A 26,598-nucleotide genomic window follows, 5' to 3' on the forward strand; every position below is an offset into this window, starting at 1 on the left:
CAATACCCAGAAAGTGAAATCTTAATGGCAGCCCCTATAGAAGTTTCACTGCTACTTGACAGAAATCAGTTATTCAGTTTTCAAAATAAGCACTGTTGTACTAAAGTTAAGTCAGCCATATCTTTAAAAGAAAATTCCACCTTCATTAAGAAATCAGGTAAATTAAAGTCCTGGGGGCGGCTAGGTGGTGTAGTGGATAAAGCACCAGCCTTGGAGTCAGGAGTACCTGGGTTCAAATCCGGTCTCAGACATTTAATAATGACCTAGCTGTGTGGCCTTGGGCAAGCCACTTAACCCCATATGCCTTGCAAAAACCTAAAAAAAAAGGAAAAAAAAGAATTACCCTAAATTTAAGTCCTTTTCTAAACTAGAATTTTCATGAATTGGCCCACAATTAAGATGGCCAAGGCACCAACATGGACCCCTTATAAGTATACTTGGGGAAGCAAGTTTCTAAAACTAAGATTCTGGCCCATTTCAAGAGGATTCAAAGTGACCTACCTTAAAACCCTAACTAGTAGCCAAAGCCAGAGAACTCTAGATACACTAGCAAACAACTCTGAAGAAACAAAACGTCCAAGTCCCAGAAGCAAAAGACCACACATCCAGAAAACTATTCACTAAGTCAGAAGGAAAAGGTAGTAGGCTATGCGGAAACTTAAAACCAAGTGCAGGTCATAACAGACTATTTAAGAATCCTGCATCCGGGATTTACTGGCTAATAAGGGCAGGGGAGACTTCAGAGGCTTCTCCTCTACCAATCAGTTATTGTAATTCACAGTCCTGGAAGGGTAACAGAAAGGACCTTTCCTCCAGTCTCTCTCATTCATTTCAACCCGGGCCCAGGTTTCTGAAGATCCTATTAGGGAAAGGAGAATAAGGGAAAGCAAGAGGAAGGGCAGGGGAAAGGGGAAGAGGAAAAGAGAGGAGGGAAGAAAGGGATGGGAGGAGAAATGAGGAGGGGGGGAGAGAGGAAAGAAAGTGGGGGGACAGAGAAAGGGAAAAAGGGAGAAGAGCAGAGGAAGGGAGTGGAAAGAAGGTGAAGCGGGAGAGAAGGGAAGCGGGCAAGGGACAAGCGTGGCCTCTGCCTCCCCTTCCCGGCCGGCGGGCTCACCTTCCCGACTCGGGCTCCCGGGCCCTGGGGCCTCCCACGTCGGTCAGACTCACAGAGGACGCTGCCAGCTCCCCGGGAGGCCTCTTGCCCGCCGCGTCGCCACCGGCCGAGGCCCCGTTGCAACTCTTCGTGCGGAAGAGGCGACTGAGGCGGATTCTGAGCGAGCCCTTGCGGGACGTGCCCAGCGAGGGCCGGAGGGCCCCCGGGGGCTGCTGCGGAGAGGGCGGCGGGGGCTCCAGTCTCGAGGGCCGCCCCGGGGGCATCAGGTCCTGCAGCGGGAAGGGCGCCGGCTCGGGGGCCAGGGGCTGCAGAGGCGCGGGCCGGCCGCCGCCGCCCGCCCCCCGGCCGGGGCTGCTGAGCTCCTCCTCGGAGCAGCTGTTGGTCTCCAGGCTCTCGGCCTCCGACTCCAGCGCCTCCAGCACCAGCAGCGCGTCGCTGGTCTCCGTGGGGTCCTCGCCGGCCTGAGGGGCCGCGGCCGGCGGCGGGGGCTGCGGCGCGGCCGGCTGCGGGGCGCAGGGGCAGCTCGCCCCGGCGGGCCCCGGGCCCTTGCCGGCCGGCCCCAGCCCCAGGGCCGCCAGGTGGGCCTCCAGCCCCGCGGCCGCGGCCGCCGCCGGGCCCCAGCCCCGCTCCAACCCCAGCCCCAGGCCCAGTCCCAAGCCCAACCCTGGCGGCAGGGCCTTGGGGTCCAGGGTGCAGCGGTGGCGGGGGCACAGCAGCTCCGAGGGCCCCGGCCCGGGGCCCGCGGCCGCCGTCTCCTCCTCCTCCGGCGGCCGCCCGACGTTGCGGAATACCATCAGCTGCGGCGGCCGGGAGTGCCGGGGCCCCGGCCTCGGCAGAAAGGGCGGCGGCGGCGGCGGGACCGGGCTGTGGGCCGGGGGCTGGGCTCCATGGCCCGGGGCTGGCGGCGGCGGCGGCGGCGGCGGCGGCTCCGAGGCCGCTTCTCCATAGCCCAGCAGGCGGCTTAGGACTCGGTACGAGGCCGCCGCCGCCGCCGCCGCCGCCGCCGCCGCCTCGCCGTCCCGGAGCTCGGCCCCCTGCATCGGGGAAGGCGGCAGCGAGGAGCGGACCGACGGACCGCCGGGGGACTAGGCTGGGCCCCGCCGGAGCCCCGCCCGCCGCGGCCCCGGGAGCGGGAGCGACAGCGCCAACGGCCGCTGCGGCCTCCGCTTCATGGAGCGCGGCGGCGGGGGCGGGGGCGGGGGCGGGGGAGGGGAGGAAGCGCTGGCGGGGGAGCCCGGCGCGAGCCCGGCCGCGCGCCGCCGCCGTCCGCTGCCCCCGCCCCGACTCAAAGTCACTTCCGGGCGGCGGCGGCCCAAGCCCCGCCCTCCTCCCCAAGCCGGGCAGCCACTTCCTCTTTTCAGGGCGCGTTCCCGTGAGCAGGCGCGCTCCCTCCGTGCTGACGTCACCCTCCCTTCCTTCCCCTGTCCCGCCCGCTCTAGACTAAGACTCCCAAGCCTCTGCCTTGGACCGCGTCTTGGAAGCCGCCGCGCGGCTGCTCTCCGCCGTTCCCCTTCTTTTATTCTGTCCTCTCTTCCCTCTCGTTCCCTCCCTTCTCTTCTCCCCCCTCCTCTTTATCATTTCTCTCCTATCTCTTTTCTTCCCTCTGCCTTTTCACCTCCTTTCCCTCTTCTCTCTCCCCCTCCCCACCCCCCCAAGGAAATTTGAACTTTTCACTCACTTTCACCAAAAAAAAAAAGGCAGGCAGAGTCAAAGAGAGGATCTGTAGATCAGACATAGTCCATCACCTCATTTCACAGATGAGGAAATACAGACCCTAGCAATTCTAAGGAACTAAGGCATCTTAGCGGACAATTGGGCCCAAGTCTGCGGACTCCAGAGCCTTTTCCGCCGGCATCACAGTGTGTTTCAGGTTCTGCCTTGTATCAGATTTCTGCTTTCCCTCCCCTGATGCACATCTTGTATCTTGCTTGTGACCTGGAATAGCTGGTAATCTACAGCTCATAAGGCTTGTCACTACAGGAGATCGATGCTAGAAAGTTCAGAGCCCTAGATTCAGGTGGCTGAGCCCAGGCAGGCAGTGCCATTTAGCTTTTCAAACAGGACTGGAGATGTTGGCTAGGGATGCAAAATGTATGCAGGAAAGGAGATTAAGAAGTTCGGGTATAAAGGAAAGAGCACTGACCTCAGACAAAACCTGGACTGGAATGATGGCTTAGACATTTACCTCTGGGGCAAGTCTCTCAACCTCTAGATTTCAGGTTTCTCATTTGGAAAAAACTATTTGTATGCCCATCTCTCAGGGCTGTGTACTTTTAAAACTGTAAAGTATTATACAAATTATTGCAGGAAAGATAAGACTGTACCTGTTGATAAGGGTGATAATACTAATGCTGAGCCTCTCACCTTCCCAAATCACAACCACTGGCAACTCCTAATCTCTTTCCTATAATTCAATCAGTTTTTCCAGGTTGGACCAAATCTATGCTCTAAGGAAAGGAGTCTGTGGAGTAAGAGGTTTGACGGATAAATATTTTGCATGGGATTTCCACACACACACCCTTTCTGTGATTGCATCAGTGTGAACTCCTGGCATGGAAATTCCTTTCTTTCACCAATGCAAATAGGTGTTTAACTGTAAGCTCCCCTCTCCTTTCTCTTTCTCCCCCCTTCTCTTCTCTCTCTCTCTCTCTCTCCTTCTCTCCCGTTAGGCTCTTTCTTCTCTTTTCCTCTCCTCACTCTCCCCCTCCTCTTTATCTTTTCTCTCCTTTCTCTTTCCTTCTCTCTGCACTTTCACCCCCTTTCTCTCATCTCTCTCTCTCTCTCTCTCCCTTCCAGCTTAAGTTTTCAAAGTTTACTGAAAAGTTAAGTGTCCTGCTCATGGTCACATACCTAATATCACAGATAGAATTTTAAATCCAGGTTCTTCCAGCTTTCATATCCACTATAACCCAGCAATCTCTAGACCAATCGTAGAAGAAGAAAAAATTAAGGAAATCCACAACTTTCAGTCAAGGAAACAAGGTCCTTCCTTGATTAAGTCACCCCATACACTCAAACCAGGAATCATCTCTCCATATCACGAAAAGAGAAACCTTTACTAAAGTTCTTTCCCGTAACGTCTAAGAGAACTTGTAAAGGACTCGGAATTACTGGCTCCTAGACAAATCTTCCCTTACTCCAGAGATACTAGATCCCATATTAAATAAAAAGTGGATCAAGTAAGGTCTTGACCTAGCAGCTCCCTCTGCTGGCTATTGGCTGCCATTGGTCGAAGAGAAACAAGGAATTTAAATTCAAAAAATACCTAGGGTTCGAAACCCAGGGGGTTTATATGCCTGACATTATAAGCCCCCAATACTGTGCCTCCCATTAATAATCAATCAATAGGGAGGCTAGGTGGCACAGTGGATAGAGCACCGGCCTTGGAGTCAGGAGTACCTGGGTTCAAATCCGGCCTCAGACACATCATAATTACCTACCTGTGTGGCCTTGGGCAAGCCACTTAACCTCATTGCCTTGCAAAATCTAAAAAAATAATCAATCAATAGACATGATTTGCTCTTAGCAAATACATTAACTAAACTGACATAATTAAAAAAAAGTAGCTGCAAAACATTCCCCTGAGGTATATTCTCTCACAATTAGATATAGATACCATCCATGGAAAGAGGGGGCTCAAACTTATAATTCAATAATGGTGAGGAACACTTATAAAATAAAGTATGGCAAAGATAACTCACAACTCCTGGTACTAAAGGTCCTGGAAGTTGGTTTGTTGGGTTTTTTTCCTCATTGTAGCATCCACATAGAACACCCCTTCTGTACAGTATCTCTTTTGGGTGATGGCTCTGTTAGGTTGTCTGACTGTGCTTTTCTCCATAGGTAATCCTTTTTCCTACTGCTAGGGTAGGGGTGAGGTGTGGGGCAGAGGCAGAGTGCCAATTCCACAAAGCTAGCTCTTTCCTTGATTGACTACCTTTCTATCTCTATGACTGTGATCTCTCAGTTGTGCTTCAAAGTCTATGAATGCTTAAATTGCTAGATGGAATATCTTCTGCTCTGCTTCTAGACCCTTTGATCTTTAGGGTGAGATGGGAAAGGTATCAGATATGTTACAGATCCTTCTACTTTTCTGCATGTCCTTCATATATGTCATTCACTTTGGTGAATTCCCAGCTTCCTTCAAAGCACAGTTCTGGTGCCAACTCTTATACCTTTCCTGATTTTCATCCTCTTCCTTAAGGAATTAGCACTCTTTCTACAACCTGCACTCTCATTTGAAATTTGAATCCTCTTCCTCTTGAAATTACTTTGAATATATATATTGAGCAATGGAGGTCATGGTCCATTCTATTAGAACAGCCCACATTTACTCTCTCAGGAGCAACATATCCATCTGCACCTTAGACACCTGCTACAGCTAGGGGTACACTCTGGCATAAGATATATATTCTCTCCCCTGGATTTTCAAAGGCTGGCAATAAATCACCAAAAGCCTCTAGAATCTTGATAACTTCCAAGATAAAGGCCCCACTGTAAGGGTGAATCCAATCCAGGTTAACCCTGGCTTTCACAAAGAAAGAGTAGATCTCTAGTGAAGGCTAGGTGGCGCAGTGGATAAGAGCACCAGCCCTAGAGTCAGGAGTACCTGAGTTCAAATCCACTCTCAGACACTTAATAATTACCTAGCTGTGTGGCCTTGGGCAAGCCACTTAACCCCACTGCCTTGGAAAAAACCTAAAAAAAAAAAGAATAGATCTCTCCAGGGCTCTCACAAACTTCTCCAGGCTTGGTTATAGCTACCTTATAGCTGTCTTGGTAATAGCTACCTTATCAGATTTCTCCCAACACCAAATCCACCATTCCCTTTTTCTACTTAGGGAAAATCATGGGAGAGGAAGCAGAGTCCCAAAGTGAAGCTATTCCTTCACTGCCAAGTAGATATCTCTTCCTGGCTAAAGGCAATCCCTATCATAAAGATGAAAGAACTAACCAAAAGTTGCTAGGTTACACATATCCTTTAGCAAGGGCACATTCCCATAGAAAGGAACCAGTTCACAAGTTCCCTTGAGCTCTTGTGCCAGGATTCTTGGGATCACATGCCAACACACACACACACACACACACACACACACACACACACACACAACCTTCATATTTCTTGTACCCAAGAATTCAGTGACTAGGTCCTGGAATTGGAAGATGCCCCACCTCCATCTTGACCCCAGTGGGGAGGGGGTTGGTGAATTGGCTTTAAGAAATTCTGGAAAGTTACTAAACTATCTATGAGTAAAAACATCTACTTAGAATCCTCATACTGTTTCCATGAGGCCTTGGGCATGTCACCTCCATTTTTTTCTGAGCCTACATTTATTTTTCTATAAAATGAAGGAGTTAAGGCAGATTCTACTGGTAGGCATATACCCAAAGACCAATGAAAAAAAAAAAAGAAAGTACTCATATGCATCAAACCCATATACAATACATTATAGCAGTATTTTGGAGGGAGTAATAGAAAGATCCAGAAGCAAAGTATATAATTCACTGATTAGAGGAACTGTTAAATAAATTGTGAAACATGAAGGTAACCCCATATTAATATGTATAAGAAATGACAGATGAATAAAGGGAAGTACATGGTAAGAGGAAGGGAGAGGAATGAGCACATATATTATCTTAATTACTCCTTACAACAACTCTATGAGGTAGATGCCATTATGGTCCCTGTTTTGGGGTTGAGGAAACTGAGGCAGATACAGGTTAAGTGATTGCCCAGAGTTACACAACTAGTAAGGGTCCTAGGCCAAATGTGAACTCAGGTCTTTCTAACTTACTCTATCTACTGGGCCATCTTAGCTGCCTCTGAACTATGGGAAGATATAAATGAATAGATCAGAACTGAAATCAGCAGAACCAGGAAAACAATGTAAACACTGACTACAATAGTGTAAATGGGAAGAACAAGGAAATTGACAAAACAATATAAACTGAATGCTACAAAATTATAATAACCAAATTTGACCACAAAGAAGAGATGTGAAAAAGTACCTCCCTTGCTTCTTTGCGGAGGAAGGGAACCATGGGCATAGAATACTGTATATGCAATATCAAGCATTTTCTTTATGTTCTTAGTTTTGTGGAACTTTTTTCTTTGTTTTTTAAAAATTAAAATTTTTATTATATTTCTTTTTTTATAAAAGACATCTTCATGATATTATTATTCATAATTATAAAGGATAGCTCTAGGGAAAGTTGGAGAGAAATATGGGAAATATAAGTGACGTAAAAGCAAAAGATAGTAATAAAATTATTTCCTACAAAAAAATAAAATAAAAGGAATTGGATGAAATGCTCTTTGGGGTTTCTTCATCTCTTCTGTACTTCTGACCCCTGATATCAGGCTCATTCAGAACTCACCCAGCCCTCCTAATTCACTAGTAGATACAAAGATATCAGGCTTAAAAAATCAAATAATAAACCAAATAATGCCCATATAAAGTACCTTCCTGAAAATAAGCCTGTGAAGTAGATAGTGAAAACATTATCCCCATTTTATAGATGATAATATAAAGTCTCTAAGAGGATAAGGGATTTGTTTATAACCACACAGTTAATAAGAGGAATTCAAACCCAGATTTTTGACCTCCAAGTCCAACCCTAAATCCATTGCATTGTATTGTCTCTGTGGGTTTCATTTCCAACCTTTCTCTGCAGTTTGTACCTGCTGCTTAAACTAAATTGGCAGCAGATCTGGGGCATACTGAGGGATACTAGAAGCTCTTTGTGTGGGGTCTAGAGCCATTTAACTTACCCCCTTTTTTCTTTCCTTCTGACCAATTTAGGAGTATCAAGGTTTGAGGAAAGACCAAGGAAAGAGATTCAGTGAAGGTAGAAGGAGACAACTCTCACCTCTATCAAAGAGAAATGTAAATCTGGGGCAGGGAACAGCCTGGAAAATAGGGGGGAGTCATCAATGATAGAAAAGGTCATTAGAGAATGGAAGGGAAGTCAAGGGCTTTGTTGTGGGGATCTCCCACAGGGATCCTGCTGTTCCAGCCTCAGGTGTTTGTCTTAGGCAACTAGAACTCAGAGACACAGGCACTGGTTCCAACATGGCAGAAAGGGAGCTGATGTTCAGGTCAGGGACTCTCCTGACTTGGGAAAGATCAGGAAGATTAGCATCATAAGATAAAAACCAACAAAAGAAGAAAGGGTGAGAAAAGATGAACTTAAAATCTGTTGATTGATATATTGTATTTATTAAGTGCCTACAAAATGCTAAAAAAGAAAGGAAGGCAGAAGAAAGGCAAGGAGAAAGAAAGAAAGAAAGAAAGAAAGAAAGAAAGAAAGAAAGAAAAGAAAGAAAGAAAGAAAGAAAGAAAGAAAGAAGGGAAGGAAGGAAGGAAGGAAGGAAGAAAGAAAGAAAGAAAGAAAGAAAGAAAGAAAGAAAGAAAGAAAGAAAGAAAGAAGGGGAAGGAAGAAAGAAAGAAAGAAAGAAAGAAAGAAAGAAAGAAAGAAAGAAAGAAGAAGAGAGAGAGAAGGAGGGAGGGAAGGGAAGAAAGAAGGAAGGAAGGAAGGAGCTAGAAGAAAGAGGAACATCCCTAGTCTTAAGGAGCTTACATTCTAACACATGTCTGCTAGTCCATCATGACATCATTATTAAAATTATCATTTGCAGCAGCAGATGCAGTTTGTAGTAGAGTAGAGAAAACATTAGGATATCTGGGTTTTAGTCCTGGCTTTGCTGTCCACCTGTTGAGTGACCTTGGGCAAGTCTACACTTCTCCTGACCCAAGTTTTCTCTTTCATAAAGCAAAGATCTTTAGAAGATTACTTCTAGTTCTATTCTCATTATGGTACATTGTGGTGGAGAGAGTTGGGAGTGAGGCTTAAATCATAGTTCAAATGTCTTCTGTGTGGTGTTAGGCTAGTGATTTGACCTTTCTGAGTCTCAATTCATATTTGTATATGAGGGTATACTGGATTCTAACAAATGTATTGGTACATAATTCCCAGGGAATGAAGGCAGTGATATTTTCATTACCTACTTCAAAGGGTTGTGGTGAGGAAAGAGCTTTGCAAACCTTAAAACGTTGTTTAGTTATGTGATTATAATTACTCTGATCCCTAGTCTCAGGAGCCACCTCAACCCCTCCCAGCTCCCATCTCAAATTAAGGGGAGGGAAGAGGCAAAATGGGCCTGCCTGGGGTCACAAAGTGACTGTTCTTCAAGTCTGATGCAGTTTCTGCTGTATCAGGCTGAGTAGAACATAGGTGTGGGAAGGGGGGCACCAACTCACCCATGGTTGCTATGGCTCCCCATCTCAGATTTGCCCATCACTCCTAATGGAGCAAGAGAGCAGGAGGGAGACAGAGAGAGAGACAGAAAGGAAGGAAGAAAGAAGAGAAAGAAATAGAGGTATGTGTGTGTGTTTGTGTGTGTGTGTGTGTGTGTGTGTGTGTGTGTGTAAAGAGACACAGAGAGAGACAGAGACAGAGAGACAGAGCGACAGAGAAAAGACAAGAGGGAAGAGGGAGAGAAAGAGAAAATTCCATATTATTCTCCATCTCTCTTCCCTTACATTCCATCTGTAACTATCTCTATTTGGAGCAGATGTTGGGATAGAGGGGTAGACTGGATTGTCTGTGTGTGTGTGGGGGGGGGTGATGTTATGCCAGGATTAAGTGTTTCTGAGGTAGGGGGTGCTTGGAGATGGAGAAGGGGCAGGGCCCCTTTGCCTACGTCTAGGAGCCAGCCTATGACGTTGATTAAAGAGAAAGGGAAAAAAGCTGAGATAGATCGAGCCTGAGACAGAGATAAAGAGACAGGAGAGCCAGGGAGAAAGACACATTTTCAGCAGGCATGAAGACAATAATTTCACCAGGTTGGATCCTTCTCAGGGTTTCCTGAATTCTTCACCTCCTCAAGTGATCTGGATACTGAAGTCTGGAAGAGGCTGGGCAGTCCATTGTAGTTGGTATGAGGATGGGCTTCAGGGCACAGGTGATGGCCTCTGCCACTTGGGGGCTACTGAGCTGGTTTTTCTTCTGTGTCTGGGCCCTGGGAGATCCTCAGGATCCTCGATTTCTACCCCTCCTGGCTTCCCAAGGCAAACTAGGAGCTGTGCCCCCTTGGGCACCTCCAGAAGGGGCAGAAGCAGCTTTGGCTTTCCTTTACACTGGGGATGCCCAGAAACTGACTGGAGCCAACTGCAGTGTGCGCTATGAAGCTCAAGGAGCTGGGAGCAGCCTGAGACTCCCCCTAGTCCTGCAGGGAGCTGCAAGTACCTTGGTACAGGCAACAAATTTCCTCAACATGTTGCTCCAGGCCAATGACATCCGGGAGTCCAGCGTAGAGGAGGACATAGAGTGGTACCAAGCATTGGTCCGAAGTGTGGCTGAGAGTGACCCAAAGGCATACCGGGCATCACTGACTTTCAACCCAGCTCCTGGTGCTACCTTACCCCAGCTGGCACTTCGGGCCACCAGGACAGGAGAAGAGACACTCTTGCAGGACATGTCAACAACCAGAGTCCAAGAAGCACAACCAGCTGGCGTGGGGGTCACCTGGGGCCTAAGAAAGCGGGTCCTGAGTAATGACCTGGGCAGTCTGGACAGCCCCAAATGGCCACAGGGGGATGGGTATGTAGGTGACACAAGCCATGTTCGCCTCTCACCCCCCTTTCTAGAATGTCAAGGGGGCCGACTCCGACCTGGCTGGCTAATTGAGCTTTCAGCCACCTTCTACGGACTCAAGCCTGATCTCAGCCCTGAGGTTAGGTAAGTAGGTCTTCACTTGTACATTTGTATATAAATTACATGTATATATATATGTTATTTGTATAAGTAAAATAGATGCCTATATATAAATTATACATTTATGTATCTAGGGGTGTGCAAACATGGACTGGTATGTGTTTATATATACATGTAAATCTATATGAAAGTATAGATAGAGGAATATAGGACACATTTTGTCTCTATATATATAACTTATCTACCTACTCATGTTGGTATTTGTGTTTTCATAGCAATCAACAAACATTTATGTATATATGTATTCATGTTTCGATTTATTTGCCCTAGTTTGGGTACAGACACACAAATATGTGCAGTTGTCCATATGTTCATGTATATGTAGATATGCCTATCCAGATGTGTGTCCACTTATGTTTATGTAGAGATGGATGCAAATAGGTGAGCACTTTTCTGTTGCATGAATGATAGGAGAAAGGAGAAAAATAATGACCATATACAATCTAACTTGCAAGCAAATTGGGAGGCGAGTCCAAAAATTGTCTTGACTTCTGAGAAAGGACCTTCCTAAGGCCACCCAAATTCTAGGAGAATGATCAGCTCTGCTCTGCATTACTGATGGAGCACCTGATGCCCCCAATGACCTTCCCTCTCCACCTCCCCTTCCCTAGCTTGGTCACCATCTGTAAGAAAGGCCCCCCACCAATCAAACAGAGAAGCTGGAATGCCTAAGCAGTCAAACTGCCCCTAGATAAGTGAGACAAAGGTTTCACAGTCACAGCCTCCCATAGGGTAAGGAGACATACCAGGTGTTCATTTTCTTTCTGGTTGTTGGGTCACCTAGCTTAAGCCTCAAGCAGGTGGCCTCACCTTTGCCCAGCCCTCTCCAGAAGGAAGAGTGAGAGCACTTCAGTAGGGGTTCAGGAGTACTCTGACTCATCCTCACTTTTTTGTGACAATTAATACATTCCTGACTTGGGGGTCAGGAAAAAGTAATGTGGTGTGTGTTTGTGTATGTGTGTGTGTGTCTGTATGTTGTGTGTGTATATGTGTAAATCCTTTCCTGACAGAGTCCCAGCCTTCCAGACTGAGCATCTCCCATCTCCACCTGACTTAAAGTTCTTCTTTCCCCTAGACATGAACTGGGAAGAGGAACTCATTGTTCAGTTCTATCTGACCCAACAAAATTCCCCTTCCATCCCCAAACTCATCACAGCCCTTTTAGAGAGCCTTCAAATCAGTAGAAAAGCTCAGGGAAGGGCAAGGGTGGAGGTGGGGAGTATCATGGGGAGAGATGTCCCTGCTAGAGAATGTACTCTCCAAGTTGTCCCATTCCCCACCCTTTCTACTTTAGGGGGTTGGTGCAGATGGATATGGAGCTTCAGAGTGTGGACATTGATCAGTGTGCTAGTGGCCCTGGCTGGTTCTCCAATACACACCAGTGTGACCTCAATAGCACCCAGGTATGAACTGATTGGGGGTTGGGTGTGTGTGTGTGAAGTTGGGGACTCCCTTTCCCAGGATTTCAGTTCATGGCCCATTTTCTTTTCCGATGACCTATACCACCAGAATTGGTTGAAACAAGCTGAAATCTCAAATTCCCACAGTTTGAACTGAGACCACAATGATGAACCTAGAGTGTCCAATGGGGAATTAGGGAGAAGATTTCAAGGGAACTCATTTGTGATCTGTTCCCAACTATTTGCCCTAAAGCTGACAAAGCTGACAGTGCATATTCCCTCTCAATGAGTGCTTCAGGGTCTGTTCCTTACTAGGAACCCTTCCTGGTAACTAGGAGACAAAAAAACAGACTAAAGAGAGGCATTATGAGCAATGGAGTGGAGCTGAGAAGAGATGATGGTTAAGTCTAAAGAATCACCTCTGCAACTCCATAGAGGACAAGATGTCAAGGAAATTCCAAAGACCTACCTCATATTTATTCTGAATAAACATGATAAAGAGGAAGAGTGTGATTCCTTGAAGGTGTGGATTGTCTTGATTTTCTTTTCCTATGCTTTGCAATTAGCAAAACAAAGTGATCAAAACATAGCATATAATTAATAAATGTTTGTTGATTAATTGATTTAGGATCAAGAGACCTGGACTCAAATCCCACTTCTGCCATTTCCTATTTTTGTGATCCTCAGGCTAACCAGTTAGCTTCTTTAGATTTAGATAATTGGAGTATGTATACATTTGTGGGGGACACCCCAAATTATCCTTCTTCTACTAAGATGATCTGACTCATCAACAAGATGTATGATTAGAGTGGTTTCTCCAGGAAAAAAGAATGGGTTCACTCTGAATCATACACATCTGGGGACAGCTGTAGTCTCTAATGTGTGAGAAAACTGAATGAATCTCCTTAGGAATAGAAAACAACCAAATTCTATGGAAAGTAAGTGACTAATATAGGGACATAATTTTTTTCATTATCATTACTCTAGTCCACTGAGTCAATGAAAGTATACTCTCCCCCCGCCCATTTTTCTTTTATATTCTTCTCTCCCTCCATTGATTTCTCTTTTGGGATAATGTCAGAGATTGATCAAAGACTCTCCCAGTTCCATACTTCTTAATTAATTCATGAAACTCAATTCAAAAGATACCCATTATATGTATAGTACTATGCTAGATTTTGGGAAAAGAGCCATGAAATAAGACACAGATTTACCTTCAAGGAATTTCTTATCTAATGGAGTGAAAGACATACACAAATGACAATGCAGAATGTGCAAGTGAAAAATAGAAGTCAAGACAACTTGATAACATTGATAAGAAAAAGATCATCCTTTGGGGAAATCAGAAAAATTTTCATTGAGGAGATCATAGAATTGGTTCTAAAGGAAAGAAGAGATTTCCACAAGTGGAGAAGGCAAGGAAAAAGGAACATTCCAGACAAGAAAGTCACTGTGAACAATGGCATAGAAAAAATGAAGTATGGTGAGCAGAACTGTTTGACTACAACATAAAGAAGGAGAATAATGTAAGCTACAACTGGAAATGTGACTTTGGAATTAGTTCTTCATTTGGATGTCTGGCAGACATCAAAAACTCAAAATGTCCCAGATTTCTCTATTCCTTCCAGTCAAACAGGTTCATAACCTCAAGACTTTTACTTCTCCCTTTCTCTGCTCTACCATATCCAATCAATTGCCAAATCTTATGGATGTTTCTTCTACCGTAGTGCCCCGATTTGCAAGGCAAATGAGGTTAAGTGGCTTGCCCAAGGCCACACAGCTAGGTAATTATTAAGTGTCGGAGGTAGGATTTGAACTCAGGTATTCCTGACTCCAGGGCCAGTGCTCTATCCACTAAACCACCTGGCCGCCCCTGTAGCTCCCAAATTTATCCCCTTTTCTGGACTCACATGGCCACACATCGCCTTCTACCACCAGTGAAGGTCCCCATTACTTTTCATCTGAATTATCATAATAGCTTCCTAATTTTTACTCTATTTTCAGTCTCCCTTCTCTCTAATCCATCCCCTACACAACTGCCAAAATAATCTTCTTAAAGCATAGCTCTGATAAAGCACGCCCCTCCTCAAAAATCTTCAGTGATTTCCTATTACCGCCAAGATAAAATAGAAACTCTTTGCCTTGGTATTTAAAGCCTCGTACAAAAATTTCCTCTAAGATACCTTTCATGCCTTATTTTATGTTACTTCCATGTAACTACTACATGCTATGTTTATATAACATGTAAAAAATAATAAATGCAAAATAATGTAATGATATCTGATAATAAATGCAAGAGGGAGAGAGTATTAATCACACTGACAATCAGGAAAGGCTTTCCTCAGGAAGTGGCAAATAAACTGAAAGAAGCTAAAAATTCCTAGAGCTGGAGGTGAAGAGGGAAGACAGTACTGCCATGGGAGAACAGACTGTACAAAAATACAGTGTTGGGAGGGTGCTAAATTAATAATATTAGCTATAATATTAGCTCACATTATAAAAGTTAATAATGCCTTAAAGTTCGCAAAGCACTTAACATGCATCTTGATACCCACAATAGTTCTGGGAGGTAGGTACTATCTTTATCCCTATTTTACAGATGAAGAAACTGAGGCACAAAGGTGGTAAGATACTTGCCTGGGATCACATGGTTTGTAAATCTCTTTGACAGGATTTGAACTCAGGTTTTCCTTACTCCATGTCCTGGGTTCTGCCATGACATCATCATCATCATCACCACCATCATTATATTAATGAACTCTATTGTTCTACTTAATTTTTCTCAGAACTTGCATTCTCGAGTGGCTAGGTGATGAGTGGATAAAGCACTGGCCCTGGAGTCAGGAGTACCTGGGTTCAAATCGGGTCTCAGACATTTAATAATTACCTAGCTGTGTGGCCTTGGGCAAGCCACTTAACCCCCGGTTGCCTTGCAAAAACCTAAAAACAGAACTTGCATTCTCCCATTGCTCTCTGCCTTTTCATAAGCTGATTCCTCATCTACTCCTTCCCCATAGGAAGCTTTTCTCAATCCTCTGGTTGTCAGTGTTTTCTTCCTCTTCAAATGGCCTCCTATTTATTATAGGATTACATGGTTTATCCCCTAGTAGGAAATAAGTTCTCCTCTGCTGCCCTCTATGCAGCCAAGTGAGTTCATTTTCTCATTCATGTATTCCTAATTTCTGTCCAGCTCCCCCAAAATCTACCCTTTCAACTTCTGAGAGCAGGGACAATCAAAAAAAAATTCCAGTGCTTTGCTCATGAAAGATCCTTAATAAGCATTTATTGAATTGAATTGAATTGGAAAGGGATAAACTGGTGGCAGGAAGGTAGGCAGAAAACTATTTCTGTTGCTTAGAATAAACAAAATGATAAGTCTGAACTAGGGCAGGGTGAGTAGAGAGAAAGATGATAGTGTGATATTAGAATAGACAAGACTTGGCAATGGAATGACTATAGGAGCTGAGAAAGAATCAAAGATGAACAAGGATTAGAGTCTTTGGACCAAAGTCAACAAGCAATTTATTCTTTGACTTTTGTGAAGTGGGAAATGAGGTAGAAACTGAGAGTAGAACTCTGGCCAGAGTTTGGAGATCAAGATATAGATATGGGGATCATTTGCTTAGATGTGATCATCTATCCCCTGTATCAGACTCGACATTATTCCTTCCTTATCTTGGACGGATGGAGGATTGGGGAAAAATAAAAGGCTGACTTTGGTTTCCTACTATCCTGGCATCACTTCTAATGGAGTGTATAGTCATCCACTAGAAAGAGGACCCCTTGGGACCCCTTTCCACTAGTGCCAAGGGGATTGAATTTGGGGGGGGGGAAGAGAACAAAAGAGTTCCAATGAAACAAGAGTTAGACTTTGGTTATAAGGAGGGCAAAAGACTACTCTTGATTCCTAATTTTCAGACTACAGTCAGGGACAAAGGGATATGAGGGAGAGGAGAAATCCTGGGGGTTGGGGGGTGAAGGATTCCCTTCAGAGAAGCTAGGTCTTGAGCACAGTTACCGGGACAAAAAGATTCCACCCAGAAATTTCCACTTTCCATATCAATGCTCACCCCCTTTTCAGTGTGTCCCTCTGGAGAGTCATGGCTTCATCCTTGGCAGCTATCTCTGCCGCTGCCGACCAGGCTTCTACAGACCCAGTCTTCCCGCAGGTAAGTATCTCAGATCTTGTCAAAGGTGTCTTTTTTCCCCCAATTTGAACCACCTAATTGAAACTAAACTTGAAACATGTTTCCTTCTCAGTTTTCTTTTACTGATGACCATACTGATTTCCAAAATTATTTCTTATTCATCTTGTATATAGCTTGTTTTATATAGATTTATTTTCATGTTATCTCCCTCATTGGACTTGTAAGCTCTTTGAGGACAGGAACTGTCTTTTGCCTCTTTTTGTATTCCCAGTGCCTAGGCATCAAACATTTACTAATTGAGGAAGCACTGTGGGAGAGAAAGCTGCAAACACATCCTGAAAAAAGGGAAAAGGGAGAAGGACCTGAAGTTCCCGTAGAGAGCAAAATAGGAGTGGGAAAGGGCAAAAGAACTGAGAAGAAGGTGTAGAGGCAGGAAAGGCAGGAAACAGAGTGGAGAATGTGTGTATCTTTGAAGGTCAAATCCAACATGGATCAGTTAGGGCCCTCTCTTTTACTTCTGTTGTCTAAAGCATCTCCATGGAGTTTCTTTAAAAGGTTTCAACTTCATCACTCCACTTAGCCATTGCATGACAAAAGGTGGTGGTGGGGGGAATATGATGGTCTTATGATACTGAGGAAAGGGAGGTACTGGTAGAAGATTAAGTAGTAAACCTGAGGGTTTCAGGATGGGTGATTAATGCCTAACATCTCTCTTTCACATCCTCTGAGCCTTTCTTACAGGGGCAGGTGAGAGCAATGCAGAGCCCACAGGACAATATAAGGCTCTCCCAGTCAGTTCCAGTAGACTGTTTCGGTGCCATCCATGCCCAGAAGGCTGTGCCAGCTGTGTGGATGCCACACCGTGCCTGGTGGAGGAGACACAGGTGCTCAGAGCAGCTGTGTTGGTTTGCCAAGCTTGCTGTATGTTGGCTGTCTTTTTCAGTATGCTGATTTCCTATCACTGCCGCAAGAGCAAGGCAAGTCAGAGACCTTCCTAATCAGGTCCCCTTTTCCAACATCATACTCTCACAAGGCATATTTTCTCTAGGGTCCCCCCCCATCAGTGAGCCGTGCTGTTTGAATGGGTCCGTGTCCTGATGAGATCATTGTTGTCCAATTTGGGAAGAGTAGGGAGTTGGGGCCAGGTTCTCTGTGCTGAGAGTTGGGTGGGGCTAACACTGGAAGTAGGAAAAATGCAATTGTGGTGAAAGGATCTGTTGATGACAATAAGGATGGGCCAGAGGTATGGATGGAAACTGAGAAGATAGGGAAAAAAAGAGAACAAGCCCAAAGAACCTCCCATATGGCAGACATTTTACAAATATTTCATTTGATCCTCATAACAACTCTGTGAAGTATGTGTAATTATTATTCCGATTTTATACAGACATGAAAACTGAGGTAGGCATCAGTTAAGTGATATGTCCTGGGTCACACAGTTGGAAATATCTGAGGCAGGATTTAAAATCAGGTCTTCCTAAATTTAGGCTTAGTTTTCAAACTACTGCATCACCTCACTGGGGTTAATACAGGAGCAGAGCCATGGGTGGAGCTGGACGGAGGTAGCCTGAGAATATTTAGGTGGGAGGATACCCCGACTGAAGTAAAACTGAGAGCACCAATCCATCCTCACCCAGTGCCAAGCCTGCTAACAGAAACTCTCCTCTTCTTTGGGCTTACAGACAATCCGAGCTTCAGGGGTCATATTACTGGAGACTATCCTCTTTGGCTCTCTGCTGCTTTACTTCCCTGTGAGTCTATGACCAGGGCATGGGTACCCTAGCCACATAGGAGTGAGGTTTTTCCCTTACCTCACCTCACCTAGGTATTCACATCCTTTCTATTTTCCAAGGGGATTTATCACCTCCTTAGGACTCTGCATCTCACTGTGTTCCCTGTCCTAACCCACCTCTAGGAACTATCATGGGGTAGGGTGGGGAGGGGGAGTATCCCATTCTCTGGTTTCCTTAGACTACCCCAATCTATGAAGGGATGTAACAGTCCAGAATGGGGTAAAGAGAATAAAAAAGACCTGGAGATTAACAATAGCTGTTAGGGGTACTGACTTTTCATCCTGTTTCAGGTCTTTATCCTCTACTTCAAGCCCAGCATATTCCGATGTATTGTTCTTCGTTGGGTGCGGCTGCTAGGCTTTGTCATCGTCTATGGCACCATCACCCTCAAGCTGTACAGGTAGTACCTGAGGGCAAAGACCACCACAACTTCAGCTCCCCCAGCCCAGTCTTCTGGTGCAAGCACAACTCCAGGTCCCAACTCATTTCCTTAACTTTAAGGAAGCATGTCTCAAACGTTGAGCTCAGAACCATCATTCTGCTTTTCTGATTATCCCTAGCTTCATCCCTACATAATCTACCCCTTAGTGCTCAAACCTCTTTCCTTTATCATATAACTCATTCAGCTCTATTCTAAAGCCAGTCTCCATCACTCTATAGCCTCACCTTCCATTCTCAAACCCCTCCCCATTACTCTACAATCTACACAGTTTGTCTTCAGGTCTCTCCCTTCATGGTTAACTCTACTCCCTCAATATAACTTTGGCGAGTAATGTGACTCTTTCTTTCCCTATAGAGTACTACAACTGTTCCTATCTAGAACAGCTCAGCGGGGGCCCCACCTGAGCAGTGGCCGGCTGCTGAGGCGCCTTGGGCTTCTCTTGCTTCTGGTTCTATGTTTCCTGGCAGCCTGGACAGTAGGCACTCTGGAAAAGGGGACCCAGCATGCGCCCCTGGTTATTCGTGGTCACACATCTGCTGGCCGTCATTTTTATCTTTGCCACTATGATCGCTGGGACTACATCATGGTTGTGGGTGAGATGCCCTATTCCTGACCCCAGATGGAATACCTCTCCAAATCCTTTAACCTACCCTTCTTCCCTCAGTGTCAGCCTAATCTCAGCCTTTTTTCTCCTTAATACCCCCATCATATATCCTTTGTCTCTCCCCAGAACCCTCCCTCCTCCATGAACACACCTCTGTATGAGAGAACTAACTACTTTGATTTTGGTTGTTGACAAATGTGTCACAGACTCTGACTCTCTTCCCTCCAAGCTGAGATCCTCCTCCTCTGTTGGGGCAGCTTCCTCTGTTATGCCACCCGGGCAGTACCCTCTGCCTTTCATGAGCCACGCTACATGGGTATTGCTCTACACAATGAACTTCTGGTCTCTACTGCCTTCCATGCAGCCAGGTGAGAACACTTTTAAAATTATATTTGAGGTAAGAAGATACATAAAATGAGGATGATCAACACAAGAACATATAATTAAGAACTGTATTGAGTAGGACAAACAATATTTTAGTTCAAAGGAAAAGCCAAGTTACAAGGAATAGTCTGGAAGCCTTCAGACATGGAACCTCAGTTAAGTCTTGAAGGAAAGGTTGGTATATGCAAAAGATGGGTCTCTCCCATACCCAATATTTGGCATCCCAGCTCTCAGAGTTGGAAGAAAACTAATGATACATATTGGTATGGGAGTTGGGGAAAAGTCTATTCATTTTCACAGCTCCCTGCTCCTATTCAATCCACAGGTTCATCTTGGTCCCCTCCTTACATCCAGACTGGACCCTACTTCTCTTCTTTATTCACACCCATGGCACGGTCACAACGACCCTGGCTCTGCTCTTTATCCCCAAGGTGAAGCTTCTCAAGCCTGCTTACCTCCCTCCTTGCATTCTCTCTTTTCCCTGGAGTATTTAAGAGAATGATGTCACTCCAATTTCATAGTAAATATCTTTGAACTGTTGGAGTCACTAGGCTCTCAACAACATCCTGTCCTCTGCACCTGTTCTAGTAAAGGGTAGGGATAAAATAAGGCAAGTAGTATGAAGGCAAGATCTAAGAAATGGAAAAGAATAATAGCATCTGATGAAGGGAAAAAACAGTCCCAAATTCTGTCTTTCTAATACTTGGGGAATTTTTTTTTAAGTATACGGGATCAGGTCAGGTGTTATAATATTTTCAGGGGATTAGCAGTATCTGAAAAACTAAATCAAAAAAAGATTGTTCCCAGTGGAAAGACAGCTCTTAAGAAGAGGCATTGGAGGGAGCAAGGAGGGGGTCTCAATGTTCCATTAGAGTTCCAACTCATGCCTATAGCTTGGTTCTTCATCTGTCTTGGAAAATAAGGTGAAGAGTAGAGCAAAAGGAATATAAGGGAGGAGGTAAGCCATTAGAACAGGAAAGGAAGTCTAGAGGTAAAGAAACCTTCCTCTTTCTATCAACTACAGTTCCTGAACCCAGGGGTCCCTCCCCGGGAAGAGATTACAGCTGAGGTCTATGAGGATGAGTTGGACCTGCAAAGATCAGGCTCCTGCCTCAACAGTAGCATAGCTTCTGCCTGGAGTGAATGCAGCCTCGACCCCGGAGACATTCGGGTTTGTAGCACTCTTCTCTCCTAATGTTAGTATTCAAAACTGGTTAAAGTAAGCTGGGTCGCCCTGGTTCCCTTTCCCTGCTACTCTTCACCCAAATACCTTTTGCCTCCATGTTTTTTCTACTCTCCTGTAATCTGTCTCAAACATAGTGATGTAATTTTGATTTCCTTCAATAACAAAGGACAACACCCATTAAGGCAGGGTTCTGGGATTCTGATTTAGAGAGAGGAGAAAAAGACAGGGACACACCTGTGTGCTCTATTTTATTTTTAGCTAAAATATTCTACCTGCTTCTATAGGATGAATTAAAGAAGCTCTATGCCCAGCTGGAGGTTCACAAAACCAAGAGGATGACAGTTAACAACCCACACCTGCCCAAGAAGAGAGGCAGTTCTGGGCGGAGATTGGGCCGTTCTTTTATGAGGTACTTGGCTGAGTTCCCTGAAGCTGTGGCCCGCCGAGACCCTAGCTCCTCAGGCCGGGGAAGTTTTCCTCGTTCTTCTCGGAGGCGGCTCCTCAGTTCTGGGGTCCAGACATCTGAGAGACCATCACGAACTTTGCGCAAATCTCACAGTACCTATGACCACCGGAGGGAGCAGGACCCACCACTCCTTGATTCTCTTCTCAGGAGGAAGCTGGCAAAGAAGGCTTCGAGGGGAGAAAGCCATGACTCCGTGGAAGTGCCTCCCCCTCTTGGTTTCAGGTCAGCCAGTGCCCACAACCTAGCAGTGGGAGAAAGGCTCCCTCAGGCACAACCCGCCTCTCTGCAGAAATCACTCAGTGTAGTCGCTAGTTCTAGGGAGAAAGCACTGCTCTTGGCCAGTCAAGCCTACCTGGAAGAGAGCTACAGGCTAGCACTGGACCGGGAGGAAAGGCGAAAGGCAGGAGCAGGGAGCCCACGCAGAAGGCCATCAGCCAGGCGACTAGAGCGGGTCCGGGGAGATTCCCTGTCACCACCTCCATCACCAGCCAAGAGCTGCAGTGTTGACAGTTCCCATGCCTCTGGGAAACTTCACGAGACAGGTGGGAGAGGGCCACCACCTTCCCCTATTAGGCATCAGATCTCCACACCCATCCTGGCTTTAGGTGGGACCTGCTTAGGAGATACACAGACATTATCCCCCACTTCTATTTTAGCTCCAGTTGCAGTTCCTGCACTACCCCCAATACCAGCCCCAAGTCGAGAACCAGCCCCAAGTCGAGAACCCAGCTTACTGACCTTTATTTGCCCCTGGGAAAATGCAGAACTACCAGTCAGGGTAGAAAGTTCAAGCCATGAACCCACTCCTGGGTCAGGTAGAGGGGATAGTCGTCCCCAAGCCCGAGGCAGGCTCTTAAGAGCCCTCTCTGTAGCAGTGGCAATGGAGAAGCGAGAGGCTACAGAAAGTAAGGAGATTGGAATAGAACATCCAGAGGGAGATGTTAATGAGACTGATGATGAAACACACAAGATCTTTCCCAAATCCCATAGCCTTAAGACCCCCATTCAACAAGGTTCCATTCGGAGCCTGGGACTGGCCATCAAGGCTTTAACTCGGTCCCGGAGTAGCTACAAGGAGAAAGGAAATGAGGTAGGCAGTCCTGAAAGGGCAGGGAAAAGTAAGGCTTTGGAAGAAGGTGCTGGGTTGGGCACTAGAACTATGAGGGCAGGCCGGCCCAAACACGTGATCAAACAAGCAGCTTTGGCTCCTTGTGATGATGAGGAATCATTTCAAAACCAGCAGAACACTCAAACCAGTAGAATGCTAGCTGGCTGTCCTCAGGAGGAGGGCAAGGAACAAGAGGGCAAGCTTAAGGGGTCTTCCCAAGGACCTGAAAAAGCAAAGTGGAAAGCAGTTGCCACTCCAAGGCAGGCTAGACAGGATCCTGGCAGGAAGGACAGAGATGCTGAGACAACTGAGATAAGCCCTGGGCGAGAAAAAGAACTAAGAGGGAAATATGAGAATCCAGTTAAAGCTTATCCTCAGCTGCCTGACAGCACAGACAGCAGGACAGCTGAAATATGTCCATGGGAGGCCCTTGAGCTAGAAGCTGACAAAACAGACAGCCTAAAGACAGAGGCCTCACCCTGGCACACGAGTAAAGAAACTTTTGGACAAGATCAAGAACAGAGGTCCCAAGAGGAAAAGTGTAAAACCCCTGAAAAGTCAGTACCCAAAGGAATCATAATCACTGATCAGAAAAAGCTTGAGCAGCAGTTGCAAGATCGAGAGGCAGTCTGTCCTTGGGAAAGCACAGACCTGGGAGGCTCCATAACTCAGCACACTGACCAACCCAAAGATGGTCACCACGTACTAAGCAGCACGGGGAGAAAAACAGCAGAGGTATGTCCATGGGAAGCGACTGAGGTGGAAGCTTATAAACAAGATAGCACCAAGGCAGAGATTTGTCCCTGGGAGGTGAGTGATGGAACAAGAGATAAAGAAAAATCATCACAGGAGCTAGATAGGCACTCTCTAGAAGAAAACCAGACCTTCAGGAAAGCAGTGCTTAGGAAAGATGAAAAGAAACTGAATGAATGGGAGTCCCTTTGTCCATGGGAGAGTACAGATTTTAGGGGTCCCTCAGCTAGCCCAGTGACCTCAGAGAGTATGGGAAACAAGGTAGCTGAAGTGTGTCCATGGGAAATGGAAAAGGATTTACCTAGCAGAAAAGCTGAAGTTTGTCCCTGGGAGATGAAGAAAATAGTTGGAAAAGGGACACCAAGCCAGGAGACAGATGAAGAATTGTTACAAGAAAAGGAAAAAGTCTCTGGAAGAGAGAACTCTGGAGAGGCTGGAAATTCTACCTGGAAAGAACCCGAGAAGGGAGAAAGGGAGGCAGCTTGTCCTTGGGAAAGCCCAGACACAAGGGCCCTTTCTCTACAGTCAGACCCTGCTAAAGATCCTGGTTTTACGGGAAGTAGGACAGCAGAGTTATGTCCATGGGAAGCCCCTGAACCAAGTATAAGTAAGACAGGGTCCACTGAAGAGAAAAGCTATCCTTCAGAGATGAGTGAAGCTGAAGCAGAAAAACGAGCACTGGAACAGGATAAAAGGGAATATCAAGAGAACAAGGAGGAATCCAAAGAATCAACTGCTATAGCTTCAAAAAAGTTAGATCAGCTGATAGAAAAACAGGAAACAGTCTACCCCTGGGAGATTTCTTCTCTTAAGACAGACCCTCAGAAAATAGGCCAACCTTTAGTCAGGTCCCAGATACCAGGTAATGTGGGGAGCAGGGCAGCTGAGGTCTGTCCATGGGAAGTGCAGACTATGTCTGCTGACATGGTAAATGCAGCCTGGAAACCAACAGAGACAAGAGGAGAAAAAAATGATAAGGAAATCAAGCTAGCTGAGGATTTCCATGGCGATACAGAAAAAGGGTTCAGAAAATTAGAATCCAAAGCAGCTGTCCTTAATCAGGAAAAGACAGAGAAGCTAATCCCAGTCAGGGAGGAAGCTTGCCCCTGGGAGAGCTCAGACCCAGGGGACTCCTCACAAATAGGAAGTCAAGTCACTGATCAACCTAAAGCTGGTTTTCAGATACCAAGCACTGTGAGAAACAGAACAGCCGATGTGGGTCTCAGGGATGTGGAGACGGTGTTGTCCAGTGCAAAGGCAGAGATCTGTCCCTGGGAAGTTCATGAAGAAGAAAATGAGAAAAGGGAATTGGATCAGGAGAGAGATGGGGAATCCAAAGAGGTTAGAGGGAAAACTCTAGAAAAGGGGAACTCTGGAAAGCTGGAAGATAAAATAGCAAAACAAATAGCAAAACTGAGTCAAGAGCAGGAATCTGTTTGCTCCTGGGAACAAACAGCTCAGGTCACAGTGACCTCACAGGCAGAAGCCAGCAAAGTAGCTGAGGTATGTCCCTGGGAAGTGAAAGGGGAAGCTTCCTACAAGAAAGAGATCTGTCCCTGGGAAGTGAGTGATAAAACAACAGAGGAAGGGAGACTGGGACAGGGAACAGATGGAGAACACTTAAAGACAGACCAGATGACCCTTGAGAAAGGGATATCTGCTGAGTCTCAATATCACATTTCTAGAGAAGGAATCAAACTCAGTGGAGTGAGAGAATCCATCTGTCCATGGGAGGATTCAGAATCAGGGGGTCTGTCCATCAATGCAGACACTCAAGGCACTGTCATCTCTGAAGTATGTGACAATGGCAGGAGTAGGGTGACTCAAGTGTGTCCATGGGAAGCCACTGAGCCACAAGTTGATGCACCAGAAAACAACATGGCAGAAATTTGTCCTTGGGAAGTGAGTGGAGAACCAACTAAGAAAGTGACAGAGAAGCTGGATCAAGGCAGAGAAGCTCAAGAAGAAAAAAGAAAACTCTCTAAAATGTCAGATACCCAGGCAGTGACTGTCACCACACACAAAAAACAAGGGAGGCTAATCCGACAGCAAGAGACTGTGTATATGTGGGAGAGCACAGAGCTGGGGGGTGCCCCCTCCCAACCAGATCTTCATGACATTGCTAGACCCCAAGTTTTCCCCGAGGTATTAGGTGTAGAGGACAAGATGAGTTCAAGCAAAGCAGAGATCTGCCCCTGGGAGATGGGCAAAGAAGTTGCAGACGGGGGATTAGCAGAGGGTAAAGATGAAGAGTCTCAAGGACAGAAGGGAAAAATACCTAAAAAAGAGAGCTCCAGAGAGACTGGAGAACACATCTCAGAAACAGAGAAACGGAGCCAAGAAGTCTGGCCTTGGGAAAGTACAGACCTAGTGGGCCCTTTCCTTCAGACAGACAAAGTCACTTGTCAGGGCAGTATGGGAAGCCTAACAGCAGAGGTATGCCTGTGGGAAAGCACAGAACTAGGTGGAAATAAAATGGAAGGTATCCTGACAGAAATCTGTCCCCGAAAAGAGGCAGGAGCTCTACCTAGGAAGCATGTTTCTCAGGCTTCAGAAGAAACTAAAGCAGAAGTCCCTCTAATAGTCCAAGAGAAACCATCAAGTCTTTCAGTCCCCAGACCTCTGGACTGTCTTCCAGAAAGCAAAATTTCTGTTCCTGAGGTCACTGTCAGTTCTTTTGAAAGTGATGAAGGATCCCAAAATGTTCCAGAAGGAAAGCCTGAGGCTGGCTCAATCTCAGAGACCATAATCCAAGAGGTCACAGGTCCACCATCTAGTCTTTTAGTTCCTAGACCTCTAGGCTGTCTTCTTTCAGAAAGCAAAGTTTCTGTGCCTGAGGTCACTTTTAGTTCTTTTGAAGGTGAGAGAAGACCCCAAAATGTTCCAGAGGGAAAGCCAGAGGTTGGCCCAACCTCAGATACCAGTATCAGGGAGGTCAAAGATCAATAATCTCCCTCCTCAAAAAAAGGCTAAGAAACAGCTTCACTAGAGGGCCAAACTGGTGACTCCATCCTACCGTCACTCTCTAGGGTTGATTTCTTTGTATCAAGTGATACAATATGTACAGAAATGCTTTTTTTCAGGAATAAATGTGTGGAGTGGAAAATGATTTGTGATTGAAAAACAGAAGATATCAATAAAACACTTAAAAAAAAGGAAATGCCCTTTTCAAAACCCTGGGCTCTTTATTCCTAGAGTTTTGAGTTGATCTCTTTCCCTTCTAAATGGGTCAGAAGCAAACTGATATTATTTTATTCATTTTTGGGAGGCAATTGGGTTGATTTGCCCAGGGTCACATAGCTGGTGTTTGAGGTTGAATTTGAACTCAGGTTCGGCTGAGTCTATCCACTATGCCACCCAGCTGCTCCTAAGCAAACAGTTTAAAGGAATTACTAAGTCAGACCTAATTCTCCAGTGATTTTG

The 26,598-nt window shown here is 45.8% G+C and overlaps 2 protein-coding genes across 4 annotated transcripts in view; one reads left to right on the forward strand and one right to left on the reverse strand.

The window, feature by feature from the left end:
- The window catches only part of SOCS7 (suppressor of cytokine signaling 7), a 37,676-nt gene extending 35,353 nt beyond the window's left edge, over positions 1-2,323 (reverse strand). For all 3 annotated transcript variants that reach the window (XM_074224116.1, XM_074224115.1, XM_074224117.1), the window contains exon 1: positions 1,115-2,323. In XM_074224116.1, coding sequence (XP_074080217.1) covers positions 1,115-2,154 — 1,040 coding nt within the window. In that variant the 5' untranslated portion in view covers positions 2,155-2,323. The remainder of the gene's footprint in view (positions 1-1,114) is intronic.
- Positions 2,324-10,055: 7,732 nt separating this feature from the next.
- On the forward strand, positions 10,056-26,310 carry GPR179 (G protein-coupled receptor 179). Its single transcript, XM_074224118.1, has 12 exons — positions 10,056-10,855; positions 12,186-12,294; positions 16,373-16,460; positions 17,181-17,416; positions 18,122-18,190; positions 18,523-18,632; positions 19,029-19,267; positions 19,508-19,646; positions 19,988-20,093; positions 20,687-20,833; positions 21,133-25,899; positions 26,077-26,310. The coding sequence occupies exons 1-12, from the start codon at positions 10,056-10,058 to the stop codon at positions 26,122-26,124; spliced, it is 6,858 nt and encodes a 2,285-aa protein (XP_074080219.1). The 3' UTR covers positions 26,125-26,310.
- The last annotated feature ends 288 nt before the right edge of the window (positions 26,311-26,598 follow it).

This window comes from Macrotis lagotis, chromosome 2 (assembly GCF_037893015.1).
Source record: "Macrotis lagotis isolate mMagLag1 chromosome 2, bilby.v1.9.chrom.fasta, whole genome shotgun sequence".
Taxonomy (NCBI): Eukaryota; Metazoa; Chordata; class Mammalia; order Peramelemorphia; family Peramelidae; genus Macrotis; species Macrotis lagotis.